The sequence below is a fragment of the Sorex araneus genome, chromosome X, assembly GCF_027595985.1.
Source record: "Sorex araneus isolate mSorAra2 chromosome X, mSorAra2.pri, whole genome shotgun sequence".
Lineage (NCBI taxonomy): Eukaryota > Metazoa > Chordata > Mammalia > Eulipotyphla > Soricidae > Sorex > Sorex araneus.
The window spans coordinates 210015899-210038201 of record NC_073313.1 but is presented as its reverse complement, the minus strand read 5'-3'; the positions used below and the strand labels follow the sequence as shown (position 1 = coordinate 210038201).

General features: G+C 41.0%; 1 protein-coding gene and 1 non-coding gene across 2 annotated transcripts in view; one reads left to right on the top strand and one right to left on the bottom strand.

The window, feature by feature from the left end:
• MTX2 (metaxin 2) overlaps window positions 1–18708 on the bottom strand; it is an 80648-nt gene extending 61940 nt beyond the window's left edge. Inside the window, exon 1 of the mRNA XM_055122260.1 lies at window positions 18444–18708. Within this exon, the coding sequence (XP_054978235.1) occupies window positions 18444–18483 (40 nt within the window). The 5' untranslated portion in view covers window positions 18484–18708. The remainder of the gene's footprint in view (window positions 1–18443) is intronic.
• A 3224-nt stretch (window positions 18709–21932) lies between these two features.
• On the top strand, window positions 21933–22067 carry LOC129400618 (small nucleolar RNA SNORA66). Its single transcript, XR_008627819.1, has one exon. It is a non-coding gene; the product is annotated as a small nucleolar RNA SNORA66 (small nucleolar RNA).
• Window positions 22068–22303: the final 236 nt, after the last annotated feature.

Below are 22303 nucleotides of genomic sequence, written 5' to 3'. Positions count from 1 at the left end.
GTCTACCATGAGGCTGTTAGCCCCCTGATCCCATGCTTTTTCTCCCTTATTTCTGTCTCTTTTGTTAATCCTCATGGCACCCCTGCTTCAGGCCTGTTCACCCAGGTTGTTCCCCAATACGGCTCCATCCTCGGCATCCTATACCCCAAGCCCTGCCATGAATGATTCCTAAGAGCAGAGCAAGGAATTCCTAAGAACAATGCCAGATGATGACCAAAATCTTATTTTAAAAAATACACTTACTACCTACAATTTATATAATATAAACCTCTGATGAGAAAAAAGAATATGTGGGACTAAGTCTATACATACAGTTGAGAAGGGCTCTTACTGTTCGGGTGCTCAGAGCAACTCTGATCAGTCCCAGATTTCCCGACACTTCCCTGGGAGAAAGTATTGGGTTATTTTAGAGTTTCAGACATAATTTATTGCAATGTGCAATACCACCCTACCAGCCTTACACAGTATATGCCACCCATCACTATCTACCTTCCATTCTAGAACTACTATGAGGGCATGAATGGGACTGGTCATGATAACAAATTCAGTTGAGTCCTCTGTATCAGAATACCACAACCCTGAGGTTACTGTGGCAGATTATATTTTCAAAAAGAAGGTTTTGATGAAACAGGCAGGTAGATAGGTGGGACTCTTGCAATGAACTCTCGAGAATTAATAAAACCAAGATGTGACTTAAAGAATTTGTTGTCACTAACCCTACAAAGAAGTAGCAAAAAAGCATCAAGGCTGAACCCACTTTGTGAACATAAGAACTATCGTCTGATAAACGTCAACTGGTACAGGCACAGCCTAAGGAAGGTTGAACCCCCAAAGGCTGGGCCTACTTTGTGGAATACAAACTATGGTCCAGTAAATCTTAACTGACACAGGCACAGGCAGCGCAGGCCCAGAGAAAGCTGAACCCCCTTCAAAGAGAAGTTCCAGAAGAAACAAAAAGTTGTGATAAGAACATGAAAGGTGGGCTATAAAAAATTCTAAAACTCTTTCCCTTAACAATGACACATCTACAAAATAAAGGCCCACATCAGGGAATTTGGAAAAAAGCCTATAAAATTAACTACAGAAGCCAGAGAGATGGTACAGTGGATAGACCACTTGCCTTGCATGCATCTAACATCAGTTCAATCCCCAGCACCTCATATTGTCTCTTGAGCCCTGCCAGGAGTCCTCTCTAAGCACAGAGTCAGGAGTAAGTCCTGAGCATAGCTAGTTGTGGTCTAAAACAAACAAATCACTCCACAGGGGCTAGAGACATAACAGCGAGTAAGATGCTTGCCTTGTAAGAAGCTGGCCTGGGTTCAATTCTTGGTACCACATACGATCCCCAAGCCAGGAGTGATCCCTAAGTGCATAGTCAGGAGAAAGTCAAGAGAACTGCTGGATGTGGTTCAAAACCCCCATCCCCAAAAGAAAAATCAAAATACCAACTATGCGAAGGCAAATGGGGCACTTGCTCGTCTCGGGGAATGACCCACACCTCCACCTAAGATGTGTACTCTCAGCTCTCTCCTCTGGAGAAGTTATCCTTTCTCTCTCCCCGTTTCCCTCTCTCACTATGTATTTCCTCCTGAAATTCTTTTTCACTGAAGGAAGGCAAAGGGCCTGGAAAATCTGGGTAAGATCTAGGACTGACTTCCTTTCCTGAAAAGATTAACTCCTCACTCAAACCTCAGTTCCACAGCTCCACAAGAAATCAGTGGCACAGATGACTTCCCACACCAGGCAGACAAGCGGGACTCAGATGCAATTTGATGACCACCTTCTGGGGCAGGTGGGATACGAGGCCTTATCACCCAGTGCTCAGAGCAACTCTGATCAGTCCAAGATTTCCCTGACACTTCCCTGGGTGATCAAGGTTGGTAGAAAGGCAAGTGGCAGACTGCCTTCTCAAGGCTACCGCCTTTCTCCTACCCACTTCACATAAGCCACCAGCAACAATGACAACATCTCCTGCCCAACAAGCTCTCTTAGAACCTCACTGCCACACTTCCCCCTAACCCCAAGCCAAAAGTGAAGTCCAAATCCCCTTCGTGAGAATGTGGGCAGATCTCTAACAACCAACAAAATAGGATAGTGAGAATGACGAAACAGGGCTACGATGGCAGGCTCAGCTTGGACACAGGCCTTTAGAACTCAGTGGCTAAGGCTCTAAGAAAGCCCAGGCCACAGGGTTTCAATTTCCAGGACTCAACCCAGGACTAAGCTCCTAGCAGCATCTACCATCAGATTTAAGTTAAGATGCTTCTAGATGTTGCCAATCCTCACCTGTTGGACCATCCCTAACCTTTGTGTATTCCCAACTGAGGGCTGTCTGAATTACAACCCACACTGCAGAAACATAACAAAACAGCTATATGACATCCTTAAAGTTGAAGTGATTTGTTACTCTTCAACAGTAGCTAACAGTTACAGTTAATTACAGATAATTACAACCTCTGCTCTCAACTAAAAATACCAATTAAATAGTTAATATTAGTTTTCATCCACTAGAGAAATTAGAATGTTGAATAAAAGAAAAAAATAACCTAACAAGGCCCAATTTAAAAAAAAAAAACATTTTTAAACTTGTTTACTGAGGTGTAATCTGTTTTAAACTAAGTAGGAACACTACCTGTAATTCATGATTCCAAAACATTTTTCTATAACTAAAGACAAATAGAAACATTTTCTATTATTGAAGACTAAAACTAAAAGGAAAAGGCTGACAGAAGGTGAGATCACTCAAGTATTAACTGACATATCTTATGCATAAAATACAACTTACACTTCAAAGTGCTTGAGTAATAACAACAATGTTCAATCATATCCTACAAATGATATGATTTATTTGTATAAAGTCCTAGTCAGTACTCTGATAAGATAATGAAATATGACAAACAGGATGAAACCCATTATAATATCAAAGGCTATCAGCAATACCACTAGGATAAAAATACAAAAGTTGTTTTTGTTTTCTTTTTTTAAAAATCAAAGGCAGACAGGCTAAGTCTTAAATTTCCTTCCCTTATAAAATGTCTTAAGAGATAAAATATATCATCAGCACAGAAGAGCCAAGTGTGTAAGGGCAATGAAATGCTTTTTATGGTTTTTATTTTACTAACGCAGTTACAGTTAATGGAAATTGTCATGACAAAGACTATTTTTATGAAAAGGACTTTCTTTATTACTAGCCAATAAAATTTCATTTTATTACTAATGTAGAAAAGTCCAAAATCATGATTCATTTATAAAGCATACAAAAATAAGAAAAGTGTTCAAGAATAGAGTAGATCATTTACAAAGCAATAAAAAATTAAAACATGCATTTCTCTTATTTGGCAAGTCAAATACTTCTACAAATAAATGTAGTTAGATTTGCAAAATCTTATAACTTCTGTCTGAACATAAAAATGAGAAGTCAGAATTTAATATTTTATCTCTACTTCATATTTTCAATCTATCTGGTAGCTAAGAAATTTGAAAAATGTTTTAAGTCTGATGACAGTTTCTCTTAATTTTCACTCAAATAGGAAGGCTCCTGATATTAGTAACTCAAAAGTGGTCACATAAATAATACTGACAAATTCTGTATAACACTCATCACCAAGACATTTTATGTCAAAACTCATGTCCTCTCAAGAGTATAAAATATTAATTAAATATATTAAAAAGTGAAACACATTATGCTTAACTTTTCATTATCTGAAGTTAAGAAAACAAAACTTTCAAGTAGGGAGCATGGTGGTTTCTGTAGCTGTGGGGCAAGCGTATTAGCAGCCTAATGATGCTTTCAGGCTTCCTGATACCCCAAAATTGAGGCTATGCCTTTGACCTGACCCCAACAACTTGGGACCAAGTTCACCAAGAAATAGAATGTCCAGAAGTTAGGTATGTGGGTGCCATGCCCACAAACCATCTCCAGCTCAGCTATAGAAGCTCATTTATTGGCCTTATTTCAGAGACCCATAAATAAATCTCAAAAGAGATCAAAAGCCACAATTAATCTGGGACCCACACATGGCAGAACAGACCAGGGTAAATCGGAGGGGGGCTCGTTGACCTGGTGTCTGCCCAAGCAGAGCCCCCGGCAGTGGCTTGGTCCCACAATCCAAAATCACCACCATACCCATGGCCTGACTCCACCATCTTAGGATGGATTTCACTAAGACATAATCTGCTGAAAATTCTGGTATGCAGGTTTTGTGACTAAAATCTCCAGGCTTTCTCAATGTCGGGATAGGCTCCCTCCCCCCCACCCTCCTTGTACTTCCAGAAGCCTCAGCACCCCAAAGCAGTCACCCAATTGAAAAGCTACTCCAACCTTACTGTCCTGATAAAAATACTGAATGCCCTGAACAAACACCATGACCTCTTAGCACCTGTATTGTAAACCATAATGCACAAAAAGAAAAGGAGAGAGAGCATGAAGGAAAGTGTCTCCCACAGAGGGAGGCTGGGGGTGGGATTTTAGGGGATGGTAGGAGAGAAACAAGGGAAATGTACACTGGTGGAGGGATGGATGCTGGATCATTGTATGATGGAAAACCAATTATGAACAGCTTTTGTAACGGTCTTTCGCACAGATGTTCAATTTAAAAAATTTTTTTAAAAAACTGAGTTTGTGCCCAATTCAATCAGCTAAATCGTTGGCTGAATAAATAGCAGTACTTCTACATTTAAAAAAGAACTTTCAAGTAATGTTATAACAAAAAACTTTAAAACAACTGTATAATTGGTATATATCTATTCAATAGGTACAATAAAATATTCTACACTATCAATAAATTGCATTTTGCCTCTAAAGTAAAATCAATTTCATCTTTGTTTTGCTTCTACATCTGCCCCTTAATATTAAGTTCACATGTGTTCTACAGTATGAGATCATCCATATGACTAATATGAATAAAGAAAAAGATTCTATTCTCTGAAGTATGTTGACTGGTTCAGCAATTTCTCAATTCCTCAGTACCTTACTCAAAACTACAGAATCTTCAAAACACTGAGTTAAATAACTAACAAATTACCTCTACTCACAAGAACAAGAGAATGAACACGTGTTTTTCAATAATCTGCAATTATTATCACTTGGTATTCAAATATAAAAATGAAAAGAATTTTAGTTTTCTTCATAAATAACCTTGTGAAAAACAGCACTATTTCTACTTTACAAAGAACTTTTATATTTTTTCATTTCTTAGTGCCTTTGAAACCCTCCTGAATTTGCTGTAAGTTCAGAATGCTCATTGAAATCTTTCATGCAGAAAAGAGCAGGGGAAAGGGGTGGAGGGTGGGGGACAGCAGAGTAATAAATCAAATCATTACTGATATAAAAACAAAAGTTTTAAGATCCCTGCTTTGATCACACTTAGTATCAATGTGTTTACATATAGGTACCATGGGAATCCTATAAAACTGCTTTCTAGATTATAGTATAAATTAATGTTAGAGCTAGAATGAGTCATTAATAAACTTAAATAATTAAGCACCCACATGACCACAATGAGATAAATGATATATTCCAAGTCTTCTTCTTTCATTCTTTATATAGTTTACTGACTCTAAATAAAGAACAGATAAGATCTTGTTCTGATTTTAGAAGATTAATAGTTACTGCATGGTGAAATTAACTGCTTAAAATATAGCAAGCCAAAGTAACAACTGAAGTAATAAGATCACTGCAGAAAAAAATGGTATTTTTCTGAGTTAGTATCATACTTTGGACATTTTCTAATGTCCAAAATGGTAATGGGATAAGATTACAAAGATACCATCCTCCAAGGATCTTATGCAACAAAAACCATTTTTTTTCTTTTTTTTTTTCTTTTTGGGTTACACCCGGCGATTCACAGGGGTTATTCCTAGCTCATGCACTCAGGAATTACTCCTGGCGGTGCTCAGGAGCCCATGTGGGATGCTGGGAATCGAACCCAGGTCAGCCGCATGCAAGGCAAACGCCCTACCCGCTGTGCTATTGCTCCAGCCCAATAAAAAAACATTTATTATGAATATCCAATATTACATGCTAAATATGTATTATAAAATATATGATCACTTTTATAAATAAGCACACTGTAGCCAAGAAAAGTATTCCAAAACCACAGAACAAGAAGAAAGCTGAACTCAGAACTCATTATTAGATACTATTAAAATTCATAATGGCTGGAGCAATAGCACAGAGGGTAGGGCGTTTGCCTTGCACACGGCCGACCCGGGTTCGATTCCTCCGCGCCTCTCAGAGAGCCTGGCAAGCTACCGACAGTATCCTGCCCACACGGCAGAGCATGGGACGCTACCCGTGGTGTATTCGATATGCCAAAAACAGTAACAACATGATGGAGACGTTACTGGTGCCCACTCGAGTATATCGATGAGCAAAGGGATGACAGTGATACAGTGACAGTGATTAATATTCATATGGGACCCTGACATCCCATGAATAGTCAAAGCAATCCAGAGGGAAAAAAATGAGAGATATTGCATTCCCTGACCTTATAAACTATACTATAAAGCTAAAGTATTGAAACAATGTAATACTGGAATTAAAGCAGACTCAGACTAATGGAAAAGATTTAATAGATCAGAAGGACACCATCAGCTATATGGTCAGCTAATTTATGACAAAGTCAAGCACAGTTAAAAAAAAAGTCATTTCCACAAAAGGTTTTGGGAAAATCAGTTAATCATAGGAGAGAAAAACTGAAACTGGACTACTACTTCACACCACACACAGTTCATTCAAAACAAAGTAAAGACCTCAATATTATTAGAACCCAATCGGAAAAATACAGTGAGGAAAACAAATACCTCTCCCTGAAACTGACTTCAGAAGCATCTTCAATATTCTACCTCGCTGACAAAGAAAGCAAAATAACAAAATTAACACATGATTCTACATCAAGCTAAAATGCTTTCAACACAGTGAAATAAATTATGGTTAAAACAGACATATATGCTGGGAAGAGAGAGAAATAGCCTTAAAGAGCTTGCCTTGAATACAGGTGACCCCAGTCCAATCCCAAGCACTGTATATGATCTCCCCAAACACTATCAAGAGTGATTCCTGAACGAAGAGTCAGGAGTAAGCCCACCAAGTATACACCACCAAAAGAGAAAAAAAAAAAAAAAAGAAGAAGAAAAGGCACTTGCACATTCCAATATGGAATCGCTAGCATTCCAACTTTGGAGTGTGTGGTTTCTTTCAATTCATGGGGGCTCTCCTCTCCTTTGAACAAGTCTGTATTTTCTCAAATACATTGCCTTTTCTTTTCTCTAACACCTCTTAATAAATTATTTACTAAAAAATATAAAATAAATTAAAAATACACTTTTGGATGTGTGCCAAAAAGAATGGGAGAAAAATATCTGCAAAACCTATATTTGACAAAGGCCTAATATCCAAGCTATATAAAGCACTGACAAAAATCAGTAACATAATTGAAATATTGAATGTAATCAAAGTAGAGTGAAAGTAAAGTGAAATTTGCCAGTTACACATGCGGGGTGGGGGGCTGGGGAGGTGGGGGGAAGGGGGGAGGTATATTATGATTCTTGGTGGTGGAATATGTGCACTGGTGAAGGGACGGGTGTTTGAGCATTGTATAACTGAGACTTAAACCTGAAAGCTTTGTAACTTTCCACATGGTGAATTAATAAAAGAAATTAAAAAAAAAATCAGTAACATAAAAAAAAGGTAGCTCCATCAAAAAAAAAAATATGAGAAGTGCCGAACAGAAACTTTTACAAGATTATACAGAGAGCCAACCAGCCCATAAAAATGTACTTATCACTGATGAGGGAAAAGCAAATCATCTCATATCAGTAGCCTTTATCAAATAGCCCAGAAACAACCACAGCTAGTGGGGATGTTGTGAAAAAGAAACCCTTGATAGACTCTTGGTAAAACTGTAAACTGGTACTCGCAAAAGATACAGTGACCAAAATACAAAGACAATCTACAGAATGGGAAAGGATATTCACCCAATACCCATCCGATAAGGGGTTGATATCAAGGGTATATAAAGCACTGGTTGAACTCTACAAGAAGAAAACATCCAACCCCATCAGAAAATGGGGCAAAGAAATGAACAGAAACTTTCCCAAGGAAGAGATATGAATGGCCAAAAGGCACATGAAAAATGCTATGCATCACTAATCATCAGGGAGATGCATATCAAAACAACCATGAGATACCACCTCACACCACAGAGATTGGCCCACATCCAAAAGAACAAAAGCAATCGCTGTTGGAGAGGATGTGGGGAGAAAGGGACCCTTCTACACTGCTGGTGGGAATGCCGACTGGTTCAGCCCTTTTGGAAAACAGTATGGTCGCTTCTCAAAAAATTAGAAATTGAGCTCCCATTTGACCCAGCAACACCACTTCTGGAAATATAGTCCGGAGAGGCAAAAAAGTACAGCTGAAATGACATCTGCACTAGAATGTTTATTGCAGCACTGTTCACAATAGCCAGAATCTGAAAAAAAACCCGAGTGCCCGAGAACAGATGACTGGTTAAAGAAACTTTGGTACATCTACACAATGGAATACTATGCTGCTGTTAGAAAAGATGAAGTCATGACCTTTGCATATAAGTGGATCAACATGGAAAGTATCATGCTAAATGAAATCAGTCAGAAAGAGAGAGACATAGAAAGACTGCACTCATCTGTGGAACATAAAATAAAATAACAGAATAGGAGACTAACACCCAAGAATAGTAGAGATAAGTACCAGGAGTTTGGCTCCAAGGCTTGGAAGCTGGCCCCACATGCTGGAGGAAGGGGCAGCTCGAATAGAGAAGGGAACACCAGATAAAGTGTGGTTTGAAGACCCAGACGGGATGGGAGATACGCGCTGAAAATAGAATATAGTCCAAACACGATGGCCACATAGTGCCTCTGTTGCAAACCACAACACCCAAAAGGAGAGAGAGAACAAAATGGAATACCCTGCCATAGAGGCGGGATGGGGTGTGGGGGACGGGATTGGAGGGTGGGAGGGATACTGGGTTCATTGGTGTTGGAGAATGGACACTGGTGAAGGGATGTGTTTTCGAACATTGTATGAGGGAAACACAAGCACAAAAATGGGTAAATTTGTAACTGTACCCTCACGGTGACTAATTAAAAAAAATAAATCTGAAAGAAAACTTGTAAACCGGTACAGCCTCTATGGAAAAGAGTATGGAGACTTTAAAAAAAAAAAAACTGAAAATAAGGCAAAAGAGATGGTACAGTAGATATAGCACTTGCCTTGCATGCAGCCACTTCTTGGCTGCAACTTAGGTTCAATCCCCAGCAACTCAACGGTTCCCTGAGTACCATCATGAGTGATCCCTCAGAACAGAACCAGAAGCCTGTGGGTGTCTCTCCTCCCACCTCCCCGCCCCCTGCAGATACACACACACACACACACACACACTTTAAAATAGAAGTACCGGAGCTGGAGCGATACCCTACCGCGGGTAGGGCGCTTGCCTTGCACATGGCCAAGCCAGGTTCAATTCCCAGTATCCCATATGGTCCCCCAAGCACCGCCAGGAGTGATTCCTGAGTGCAGAGCCAGGAGTTAGCCCTGAGCATTGCCGGGTGTGATCCAAAGAGCCAAAAATTAATTAATTAACTAATTAATTAATTAATTGTGTAGATTTTTAATAAATAATAAAATAAAAGTACCATATAATCCTGTAATTTCACTCCTTAGTATCTATCCCAAGAATACCAACTCAAAAAGATACTTGGCCACCTATGTTCACTGCAGCACCAAAATCTGAAAACAACTCAAGTGCCCTCTGCAGATGAGTGGATAAGGAAATTGTGGCATATGTACACAATATGCTTAAAATATATGCATAAGGATCACCACAATGGATCACCACTCAACCACAAGATCTTGCCTCTGATACAACATACATTGAATTAGTGGGGGTCCTGTTATATGAAAAGTCAGAAGGAGAAAGACAAACACCAGATCAATCAACTGACTGATCAAATCTCACTCAATCTGTATATAAAGAAAGCAAGAAAAGTGACAAAGGTCAATGAAAACAGCCCCTTAGACTCTGATAACAGAACCAAGGTTACCAAATGGGGAGAGAAGGGGGGGGGGGGACAAGGACAGAGAAAGCACCTAGAGAGTGACAGAATTTGGCATCTAGGTTGGAAGGTATGGTATAATTACATCTGATGCCAAACCATAAATAACACTGCAACCCATGTTATGTTATCTTAATAGTCACTGTCACTGTCATCCTGTTGCTCATCAATTTGCTCGAGCGAGGCCCCAGTAACGTCTCCATTTTGAGACTTGTTGTTACTGTTTTTGGCATATTGAATATGCCACGGGTAGTTTGCCAGGCTCTGCCTTGCAGGCGGGATACTCTCAGTAGCTTGCCAGGCTCTCTGAGGGGGCGGAGGAATCAAACCCGGGTGGGCCGCGTGCAAGGCAAACGCCCTACCCTCTGTGCTATCGCTCCAGTCCTATTTTAATAGTATTTTAAATAAATAATAAATATAATAAGAATTCAATTATTTCAATTTACTATCTTGTTCCTAAATTTTATGGTCTACACTTAACAAAACATTTAATTTTCTCATCCAAAAAAATAAAGCCACTTCTAGCAGGATCATATTGGTAATATTAACAATTCTATATAAATTATCTAGCATTATCTAGCATAGTTGTTCAAAATGTAAGTTGTACATTCTGTAAAAATAAGTAATCAGACACTTATCAATATAGTTGTTAGCTAAAATTTGTCGACAATTTCTAAAAACAGGCCTCACTGAAAACTCAAAAATATACATACCTATGACCATCCTGTACCAAAGATTTATTTCATAATGAATAAAATTATAACAGAACTTACCAAATAAATAATCCTGAAGTAGACATAAGACTACATTGTGAAAGTAATTTTAATAATTATAACTATGTAAATGCTTTAATTTACTGAATAAATTATATATTTATACATAAATAACTGGGCTGGAGCGATAGCACAGCAGTTGGGCTTTCACCTTTCACGCCGCCAACCCGTGTTCGATTCCTCCACCCCTCTCAGAGAGCCCGACAAGCTACCAAGAGTATGGAGCCCACACAGCAGAGCCTGGCAAGCTACCCGTGCATATTGGATATGCCAAAAGCAGTAACAATAAGTATCTCAATGAGAGACATTACTGGTGCCCACTTGAACAAACCAATGAGCAACGGGATGACAGTGGCAGTGACATAAATAACTAGGTTAAGGATACTTTTAACTTTGCACTGTCAGAGATCAAACCCATACACTCACACATAAAGTGCTTCTGTATGCATACTCACTGATCAGCCATATACCCAGCCCACAATTTATAAGTAACTTTAAAAAGCTTTACCAAACCAAAAAGGGAATGCCCTGCCACAGAGGCAGGGTGAGGTGGTTGGGGATGGAGTGGGGGTGGTGAGAGGAATACTGGGGTCATTGGTGAAGGAGAACGGGCACTGGTGGAGGGATGGGTAAACAATCACTGTATGACTGAAACGCAAACACAAAAGTTCTTAAGTTTGCACCTGTACCTCACAGTGATTCACTAATCCCATTGTTCATCAATTTGTTCGATTCACTAATAAAAAATTTTTTAAAAACACATATACAGGAAAAAAATAAGCTTTACAAACTTGTATAGGCACACAGAAAGATAGGACAAAAACCAAATAGAAGAAAAACACTAACTGGCAAAAGTAATATTAAAGAATTACTATACCAGCCACACTACAAAATATTTTATATCTTTCTTATCTAATCGAAAATTATCTTCACTCTCTTGTAAATGAAAAACCTAAAGCCCGTACAAATAATTTTCCCATGGTCATACATACAACAGTAACTAAATAAGTACCTGGGTTTGACTCTCAGAAAAGTGTGAAAGTTGGGGCTGGAGCGATAGCACAGCGGGTAGGGCGTTTGCCTTGCACACAGCTGACCTGGGTTCGAATCCCAGCATCCCATATGGGCTCCTGAGCACCGCCAGGAGTAATTCCTGAGTGTAGAACCAGGAGTAACCCCTGTGCATGCCGGGTGTGACCCAAAAAGCAAAAAAAAAAAAAAAAGTGTGAAAGCAAGATCAAGGGATACACTGCACAGATTTCTGCTGACTTGGGTGTTATCTGGTGACTTAGGAGCCCTCAAGCCTAAAACATTCCTGACAAGTAAGTCAGCCCTGCCCATCATAGAATCTACTCCATCTTTTTGGATCCAGTGGCTGCTCTAAATTTGATCATACAACCTAAGCAAGGCTAATTGAATCATCTCCTAGGATACATTCAGATCCCAATAACATTTTTTAAAAACGCTTAACCAGAAATATACTGGGAAATTTTGTCATTAAAGAAAAAGGTGAAAATTTAAAATACAAAGACAATTATAAAAGATTTTGAAAACCATTAAGATCTAGGAATATGAGGGTAGAGACAGGGAAAAGGGCAGAGAAACTTGTAGTTTTTTGTTAACTATTATAAAAGAAGTCAGTGGGATTATTAATTACAGAGGTTGTTATAAAAGATTTTGAAAACCTTTAGCATCCATGAGTCTATTTATGTATTTATTTACTGGAAGGATGAGTGGCAGGTTCCTTTTTGTTACTGTCCTACTGCTGACTTATCATATTAGATTTCAAAGATTGAGCTTCATACCTCTAGAAGTCAATCATACCTACCACACCCACTACCAAAATCCCAAAGCCATCCCACCACCAGAAGGGCTCCTTCTCTTCTTTCTTTCCACTCTATCGCTCTCCCCTTCCTTAACCACCATAGTTTTCACCAATTCTGAGTTAATTTCAGTTTTTGCTAATTTATTTGCTTCAGCTATTTATATTCACAAGTGAAACCATCCAGTCTTTTACTTCCTTATTTATTTCACTTAGCATAACCACTTAAGCACCAGTCATTTTGTACTAAAGGGCATAATTTCTTCTTTTCAATAATAGAACAGTATTTCTTTAAATATACAAATCATAGCTACCATAGACAGCCAACTTTAATGGGTATTTAGTTTCATTTCATGTTTTGGCTATTGTGAAAAATGCTGCTTTAAACACAAGGGTACCAGTATCCTTTTGTATTTGTGTTTTCACGCAATTTGGATAAATGCCCAGGAGTGGTATTGTAGTACCATATTGTAGGATAACATTGGGTTTGTCCTTTCAGCCTTGCTGCAGGGAACTTAGGTTTATCGGGTTACACCCATCACTGTGCTCCCATCACAGTCACTCCCATTCCTTTATCTGTAACCTCTTCTCTGCATGCTCCTTCCCAACCAGTTAATCACCTTTTCCCTAATCAGATTCTATTAGCTTGTAAGACCATATTCTTCTAAGAACTCTGAACTTGTAAGTTAATGTCTTTTGCATAGTTTACCTTAAAGTAATGTCCCTTCTGTATGGTTACAGGAAGACAGTTAATGTTATGCTCTTGTAACTTGGGAGTTGATTGACTCTGAATAATACTTACTCCTGGGCATCTGCTTTCTCGACTCATTGCCCTTAGTTCCTAACACCCCAAAAGCAGGGTCCCAACGAGGGATGGAATGGACCCAGGGCAAGCTGTGAGCTACCCTGGCACCGAAATGGGCGCCACAATACTCAACTGTAAGTTGAAAGCATGGTCATGGACAAATGCTGCCATGATCCAAAGGTAACAACGAGATTAGGACCCTGCTGGGGTTAGGAAGATTAACCTGGCCTGAGGACCGTGATCTGGAATATATAGTGAGATGTCCTCAGGAATGTACCAGAACCAAACTATAGTTTGATATATCTCTTACTGTGCTCATACAGAATGACATTGCTAGAAATATTAGAAGTAGATTTACTACAACTATTTAAGTGAAGAAAGCAACATACCCTCGTTGGGATCCCACCCTTGTGTGGATCTCCTAGTAATCTGAAGTAATCTTAGATGAGATTTTGTTAATCTCCTGGAGGAATAGTCTTACCCCTCTGTTGATTTGTTAATGTTCAACCCACCTCTGTGTCACCACCCTATGTGATTGATATATAAACTAAGACTATAGGAGAAGTAAGTGGGGGAGAAGACACAGAAGCAGGGGAGAAGACACATAAGTGGTGAGATGACACAGAAGCAGAGCACAAGGCGAAAGAGAGGGAGTCATCAGAGCCAGAAGCAGGGGAAAGAAAGAGCACAAAGCGAGTGAGAGTCAGAGTCAGAAGTAAGGGTCAAAGTCAGAAGTAAGACAGAATCAGAAGCGAGAGCGAGAAGGGCTGGAGAGAGAGCAGCAGAAGGGGAATGGAGACTGGAATAAACTGCAGTTGATACTGACCAGCCTGCCCTCGTTCCTTCCTTCGCCTACCTATCACCATTGACCTCCCCGCGTGAGACTACGGAACTCGGGCAAAGGGAGAGATAGAGTGCTGCTGCCCCTCTGTGAATGCACCATATGAATTTCCATTTTCACTTTCCTAAGGAATCTCGTATCTTTTTCCACACAGGCTCCACCAATTTACATCCTCATTGAGAGTGTACCGGGATTCCTTTTACTCCACATCCTCACTAACACTTGAGTTTCCAACTCTTTGAAATAGAATGTTCTCACAAGTGAGGTGATATCTCACTGTGTTGTGATTTGTATTTCCCTGGCAAGTGCTAAGAATTTATTCCTGAGGCCAGAAAGATGGTACAGTGGGTATGGTTCTCTGAGCACTGCCAGGAACGATCCCAGCTACCAAAAAAAAAAAAATTTATTCTGTATCTCTGGGTCATCCACATTGAGGAATTCCAGTCTTTTTCTCATTCTATTGTGTTGGAGATATTTTGTCGTTTTTGTTTTTCTTTGTTTCAGTTCTTATATATTCAAAATATTGGCCTCTGTCAAGTAAACACACAGCTTGCAAAAATATATCTTCTCCAAGTTACCATGCCATTTTAGTTTCATGGTACTTTCTATTTTTGTTTGGGGAGGAGGGGGCAACAACACACCTGTCAATGGCTCAGGGGTCACTCCAGGCTCTGGACTCAGGAATTACTCCTGGCAATGCTCAGGGGATAATATGGGATACCTGCGATTGAACCATGTAAGGCAAGTGCCCTACTCATTTTACTACTCTCTGGCCTCATGATACTTTTTATTTTAGCATTTTTTAATTATTTCTGTTCCCTTGTCTTTGGAATTGAGTCTCCAAATACATCTCTGATATTGAGGTTCTAGAATATATTACCTATGTTTGCTTCAATACATTTTGTACATAGGGTCTAATAAGTGTAATGCACTTTGAATTATTATTTTTTTTTTAGCTTTTTGGGTCACACCTGGCGATGCTCAGGGGTTACTCCTGGCTCTGCACTCAGGAATTACCCCTGGCGGTGCTCAGGGGACCATATGGGATGCAGGGAATCGAACCCAGGTCGGCCGCGTACAAGGCAAACGCCCTACCCACTGCGCTATTACTCCAGCCCCGCTTTGAGTTAATTTTTGTATGTGGTGTTAGTGGATCATTTAATTTTTATTTTGTTGGGGACATTTTAGTTTAGTTTTCTTTTTTTTTTTTTTTTTTGCCACACTAGAGCACTTAGGAACTTCCTAGCTCTGTGCTCAGGGCTATTCCCTGGCAGGACTTGAGGCACCATAGGTGGTGTCCGGGAATTGAATCAAACTCAAGAGAACAAGGCAAGCCCTTAACCTTACTGTGCACTATCTCTCCAGCTCCTGTTTCATTTGTCTTGATGTAGTTATACAAATTTCCAAACACTATTCCTTCAAGTGGCTATCCTTTCTCTACTGTGTGATCCTGACTCCTTGATTGTAGAAACACTGTTTATATAGGTGTGGACTTATTGCTGAACTCTTTCTCACTCTATCCTATTACACTGGTCTAGGTGCTTGTCTTTGTTCCAATACCACAGTTTTAATTACTACTACTTTGATTGAGCTAATATCTAGTACTCAGTTTAGGATTATATAAACTGTGATTTCCTTATTATAAAAAAAAAACACCACTATGCAATTATTTAAAATGATGTGGGGGCTAAGTAAAATGAGTCAGAAAGAAAGAGACAGACATAGAAAGATTGCACTCATATGTGGAATATAAAGTAGCTGAGAGGTACACTCTTACAATGTTACAATTTCTGATAGATATTTCTCTGGACTTAATTACTGAAATACTAAAATACAGAAATCCAAAACTGTGCGGCTGCTAGTGCGGCCTCTCGACCTCATATCTCTTCATTCTCAGCAATGGAAAACAAATTATCAAATGCTTTCTTTTCAGCAGCTCGACTTTAGGGGGGAGAAACTCCAAATCAATAATAGTGAGTTTTTTGTTGAAATATTGAATGTAATCAAAGTAAAGTGAAATTTACCAGTTACACATGCGGGGTGGGGGGCTGGAGAAGTAGGGGGAAGGGGGGAGGTATACTGTAATTCTTGGTGGTGGTAGAATATGTGCACTGGTGAAGGGATGGGTGTTCGAGCATTGTATAACTGAGACTTAAGCCTGAAAGCTTTGTAACTTTCCACATGGTGATTCAATAAAAGAATAAATTAATAAAAAAAAAGGAAAAAGATAAAATGATGTGGGGGGAAAGCAGAGAGATAGTATAGGATGTTAGGTTGTCTTGCATATGGCTATGGAGGCAGTGACCCTAGTTCCCTGATTCAAATCCCCAGCACCACACATAGGACCCTAAGTACCACCAAGTCACTCCTGAGCACAGAGCTAGCCAGGAATAAGTCCTGAGCACATCTTTAAATACCTCCACCTGCAAACTAAGGTGTCCTGTACATTTCTCAGAATTTTTACTTTCATTAACAAAGAAAATGCCAAACTTATTTAAAATGTATTAAAAGGCATTCATCATTTTTCTTCAAAGAAAAGCATGTATTGGGGTACATGCATACAATTTACCAATAACAGGATACTTTTTTTTTTTTTTTGGTTTTTTTGGGTCACACCCGGCGATGCACAGGGGTTACTCCTGGCTCTTTCACTCAGGAATTACCCCTGGCGGTGCTCAGGGGACCATATGGGATGCTGGGATTAGAACCTGGGTCGGCCGCGTGCAAGGCAAACGCCCTACCCGCTGTGCTATCGCTCCAGCCCCACAGGATACTTTTTAAAAACTGTAGCAGCCATCTAAGATCAGCCAATGATCTAAATACCAGAGTCTGTTTATTTACACAGTAAACGGTAAAAATCTATTCACTGTTTGAAATCCACAATATTCAGATCACAAATAATCTACTAAGCAACAAGTGTCCATGAAGCAACGGGGAACAAAACAAGTTACCATCCTAGCCTTCAAGAAGTTTGCAATCTTGGGGCTGGAGCAATAGCACAGCGGGTAGGTGTGTTTGCCTTGCACACGGCCGACCCGGGTTCGATTCCCAGCATCCCATATGGTCCCCTGAGCACCGCCAGGGGTAATTCCTGAGTGCAGAGCCAGGAGTAAGCCCTGTGCATCACCGGATGTGACCCAAAAAGCAAAAAAAAAAAAAAAAAAAAAAAAGTTTGCTATCTTTTCTGGAAAACTGTATCTGAGTGGGAAAGGGCAAGAGAAAAATACTATGTTTACACAAATGCAATGCAAAGAAAAACATTTGGGAAACTACGACGATGCACGCAAGACTTTCAATTCCAGATTCCAGAGCACTGCCAACTTCAAATGCAACAATTTATCCTATCTCTTAACTGCTCCTACCAATAAAAACACTGCTAAAACTAACTCCATTTTAAGATTACTCTTACTCCTCATCCTTCAGCCTACACCTATGGTACCGACTCCTGGATTCCTCGTCTCCTCGATTCCCCAAGAACTGCTTCCACGACAAGCAAAGAAAACAGCAAACTGTAATTTACATTAGGCGAAGCTGAGCCCAACATATCCATGGGGAAACGGGGACCTGAGCTACACAGACGCTTCAGTGGGTCCTTAAAGATCTGACAAAGGGCAGTACTGCATCGCCTGGAGGGAAGCAAGAGCTTCTAGGCCCTCCCAAAGTGACCCTCAGAGGTAGCACACAGGGCGACCCACTTGGGCAGTCACCTGAAACTTGAAGTTCCGGGGTCCAGGGCGCTGCAGTCTGATCCCGAAGCCCTCGACGCCCCGCCCCTGTGGTCACGCCCCCCAATTCCGACCCCGGGCCTCGCACCCACCCCGGCCCCACAGCCCCAGGGAGAGGTGGACAAAACAAGGACCCGGAAACAGCCGGACTCCTGCCCCGAGCTGTGACCTTGGACCAATGTCTCCTCCGCAGTTTTCTTATCCGAGATGAGTCTGCTACTCCGTACCCAACTTCATCACCACCCCCCCACCCCAGACCTGGATGGGCCATCAAGAAGGGTCTCCAGACTTGGGGAAACGGGGCCCCGAGCCCCCTGCTCTGTTCACCACGGCCCCGCACTGGCCCTCGCCTGCGCCCGCGCTCCGCAGCCACGCGCGCTACCTGCGATCTGGGAGACGAAGGCTTCCGCCACCAGAGACATCGCGGCTGGGGCGGCCAAGCGTCCGCGCGACGCTCTCCCGCTGCGGCTCGGGCCTTCCTAGGCAACTCCGCGCTTCCGAGTACCGCACCGGCTCGGCCTCGGCGGACACCCGGCCTGGCAAAGCCCACCCGGGCGGCGTGGCGGCGAGGACCCCAAGGTTACCGCCAGGCCTGGCCGGGAACTTCCGGCGCGGCTGACAGCGGCGCACGAGTTCTTCCGCCAGCCCCGCCCCCTGTCCCGCCCAGACTCCGCCCCCTCCGGCCCCGCGCGCGCCTCTAGGGCCCAGAGCTCCGCCCGCTGCTTCTCTGCGGCGGGCGGGGAGACTGCCTGGTTCCCGCCTCCCGGCTGCTGTTTGCGAGTTGAGGGGAGTAGGGAGTGGGGGTGGGGATGAGCATGTTAGTGCATCCCCATCCGTGTTTTGAGTCCTTTCTCCAATCGAGGCCTTGATTTTAAGTAACAGTTTTTCAGCCCACGCAGGCCCTTGTCCAGATATTACCGCGTTCACTTTCAAAGCATCCTCTTGAACCCGATGAAGGTGACATTGTTCCCACCTAATTATGGAGTTTAAACTGCCTGCTCAGAGTATCTCGCTCAGGCCCACATTCAGATTTGCTCTGCTCGCCAGACTGCTAGTTGGATTAGTCCGTAGACAGACATTAGTTTATTTACAGACATTAGTGTTTATTTACAGACATTAGTGTTTATGCTTTTATTAGAAAGTGCTCGCCCCAAGAGGTGGAGGCTTGATCACTGCCTAAGGTGGGGAGAGATTTTGCCCTTCAGTTCTGCACACTGCAATGAAGCTCATCTTGGAGAATAAGATATCTAGTTCCACACATTTCTCCCCATTTCAGGGCTGGGGGAACAGAGAAAGGAAGCATTAAAACCCATTATTAACTTTTTAACCACTTAGGCAAATAACTTCTTAAATTCCCCATGCAGCTTAAGAAAAATCAAAATATAAGACTTGGAGGCATATAAAAAATGTATCAGTGAAACCCACTTCAGAGCCTTTCTGGAGAGCCCAAGCTCACTTTGACTAATGAGGAACAGGTTAGGAGAGGTGAAGCAACTGGTTGGATCACCAAGTAAATCACACCAAAAACTCCACACCAAATTTTTGCAAAGAAAACCTCCTCTTCTGAGAATTACAGCCCATGATGTTTTAAAGGCTATGTCTGTGTGTTTCCATTACAGTTCATTCATGTTGTTGCCTTTTCGACTATTGTATTAATTTAACAGTTTGCCACAAATTATGTGCCTGCTGTTTGGTATAGTGGGTACAGCGCCCCACCTGTGTTGGGTTCCTGGCACCCTACATGGTTCCCTATGCACTGCCAGGAGTGATCCCTAAGTGCAGAGCCAGGAGTAAGCCTTGAGCATTGCTGAGCCCTGACCCAACCACACCCCAAAAAATAAACGTCAGCAATAAGGTAGTCTCTCATAGCTCGGAGGCTCACAGTCCAAAGTCTTGGTGTTCACAGGCTGTGCTTCTCTCCAGATGCAAGGGGCTAGAGAGATAGTAACAGGGGCTATGGCGCTTACTTGCCTTACACACCAAAGACCAGGTTCAATCCCCATCACCATGTATGGGCGCCTGAGCACGAAGCCAGAAGTGACTCCTGAACATAGCCAGGTGTGCCAAAAAGAAAAAGAAAGACAAAGAAACTTCTTGCCTTTGTGTAAGTTTGGGGAAGTTCCAGCGTTGTTTCATCTTCCTTGATTTCTAGACACATCACTCAAGTCTGTTTCTATCATCCAATCTCCCTGGAAATTTTTATGTTCAGATTACTGTCTTTTTAAAAGGATACTAGCTATTTGATTAGGGCCACCCTCATCCTAGTTTGGGTATTTGCAAAGACCCTATTTCCAAATAGTGTCTTACTCTCAGGTTTCCGAGGATTAGAAACTTGAACAAATATCTTGGGAGTCAAGATGGAAGGAACAAAATTCTACCCACTGTGCCAGATCATAAGATATTAATGGTGTTATCAACATTTGTATTTCCCTAAGCCAATGGATTACTTAACATTTAAATTGATCCAAACATGTCCATAGACATATAGAGCAGTGTATGTGAAGCGACCTCTCTGGCTAAAATTCAGCTGACAGAGACCTAGTGGTAGAAATTTAAGGAAGATGTTGGGGTTTTCTTGTTGTTCTGAGGAAGTATGGTATTAAAGAATGTGCTGTGCCCAGTTACTTCTCCTCCTTCTGTTGGATGATACTGACCAACAGAAAGAACTATTCCATGTGGTTTTGGTGTCAACATAAGCTTGCCTTATCTGTTCCTATCTGTTTCTGCCCCTTAAAAGATTGTGTCTAACTCATCAAAGTGAAAAGATCCACCGTCTGTTTGAGTTCTGTTACCAAGGTTAGTTGGTCAAAATTTGAAAAGCCAAAAGCAAAAGATAAAATATTTTGACTACTTTTATTATTTTTTATGCATGTTGAATTTTAAGCCATTTGCCTATCATTGAATCAGTGTGAGAACCTGAAGACCAAAGTCTTTTTTTATTTTTTTTGGCTTTTTGGGTCACACCCGGCGATGCACAAGGGTCACTCCTGGCTCTGCACTCAGGAATTACCCCCAGCAGTGCCCAGGGGACCATATGGGATGCTGGGAATCAAACCGGGGTTGGCCGTGTGCAAGCCAAACACCCTACCCCCTATGCTATCAATCCAGCCCCTGAAGGCCAGTCTTTAGAGATTACTAAGGACTGAACCAAAAATCAAATATGCCCCAAAGGTAGAGGTAGACCTCAGTGTGAGAGATGGCAAGAGTTAAGGATCAGACCTATATGCAAAAGAAGCAGCAGAGGCCAAAGTGATTGTGCCCTTAAACGTTTCCTTTGGCTTTTGCACAGGATGTGGATGAACTGGGCTGACTCAAAGGTGCTGGGCTGAAAATTGACACCCACTCTGTTCCAGCAAGTCTTTTTAGAAGGAAACAGGGATCTTCTGTGTTTACTGACTGTACTCAACCATTTCTTCATTGTAGGCAGTAAAACAGAATCATCAGCACCATATGGATTCACTTTTGCTCCCTGACTGACGGTTCCTTTACTTCCCACACAGACTAATTTAGGCTGGAAAGAATCTATAATGTGGGAGGTCTTTATTACTAAAAATTAAATCCAATAAAATGCAGATGTCCTGATGGTGCCCACAAACAAGCTGTCTTTGTAATAAATAGCCAACTGGAGAAAACATATTTATGCATCTGTATAAGACAACTGGCAGATTTTAACTGAGGATCTGTTTAAGATCACCACAATTAAGGAAAATACAAGAAAACAAGCCACCGGAATTTTTAAGAATGGGGTTATAAAACAAAAGTGCTAGGGGATCCATATGTTACTAAAAGGATAATCACAGAATTATTTGAAATAAAATATTAATGCATGCCATTAACAGCCTTATTGTTATACCTAATAAAATCACTTCTTGTGAAACTACTCTGTCATAAGAATGTTCTCATGTCTCAGAAGTGAGGGGAACCAGGTTTGCTGAAGTAACAGCAGTGATAGAAATGTATTAACTTCAGATGCTACTGAGGTTGCCCGCTCTACCCTAGTACAGAGTTAAAAATATATATATATTTTTATGTCTCATCTAAGTCTTAAACTACTACACTAAACAGAAAATGTTCAGGTAATTTGATAAGCATATATCTCATTAAAAACAAAGCCCAAGCTACCTTATTGGAATTTCATTTTTCTGGCAGAATGTTAATAATTGAAATGTAAGGATATTTTTCAATGCCTATAAGAAGAAAATTGGAAGCTGAGATTCCTTTAAAATCATAGTATTCATTTGA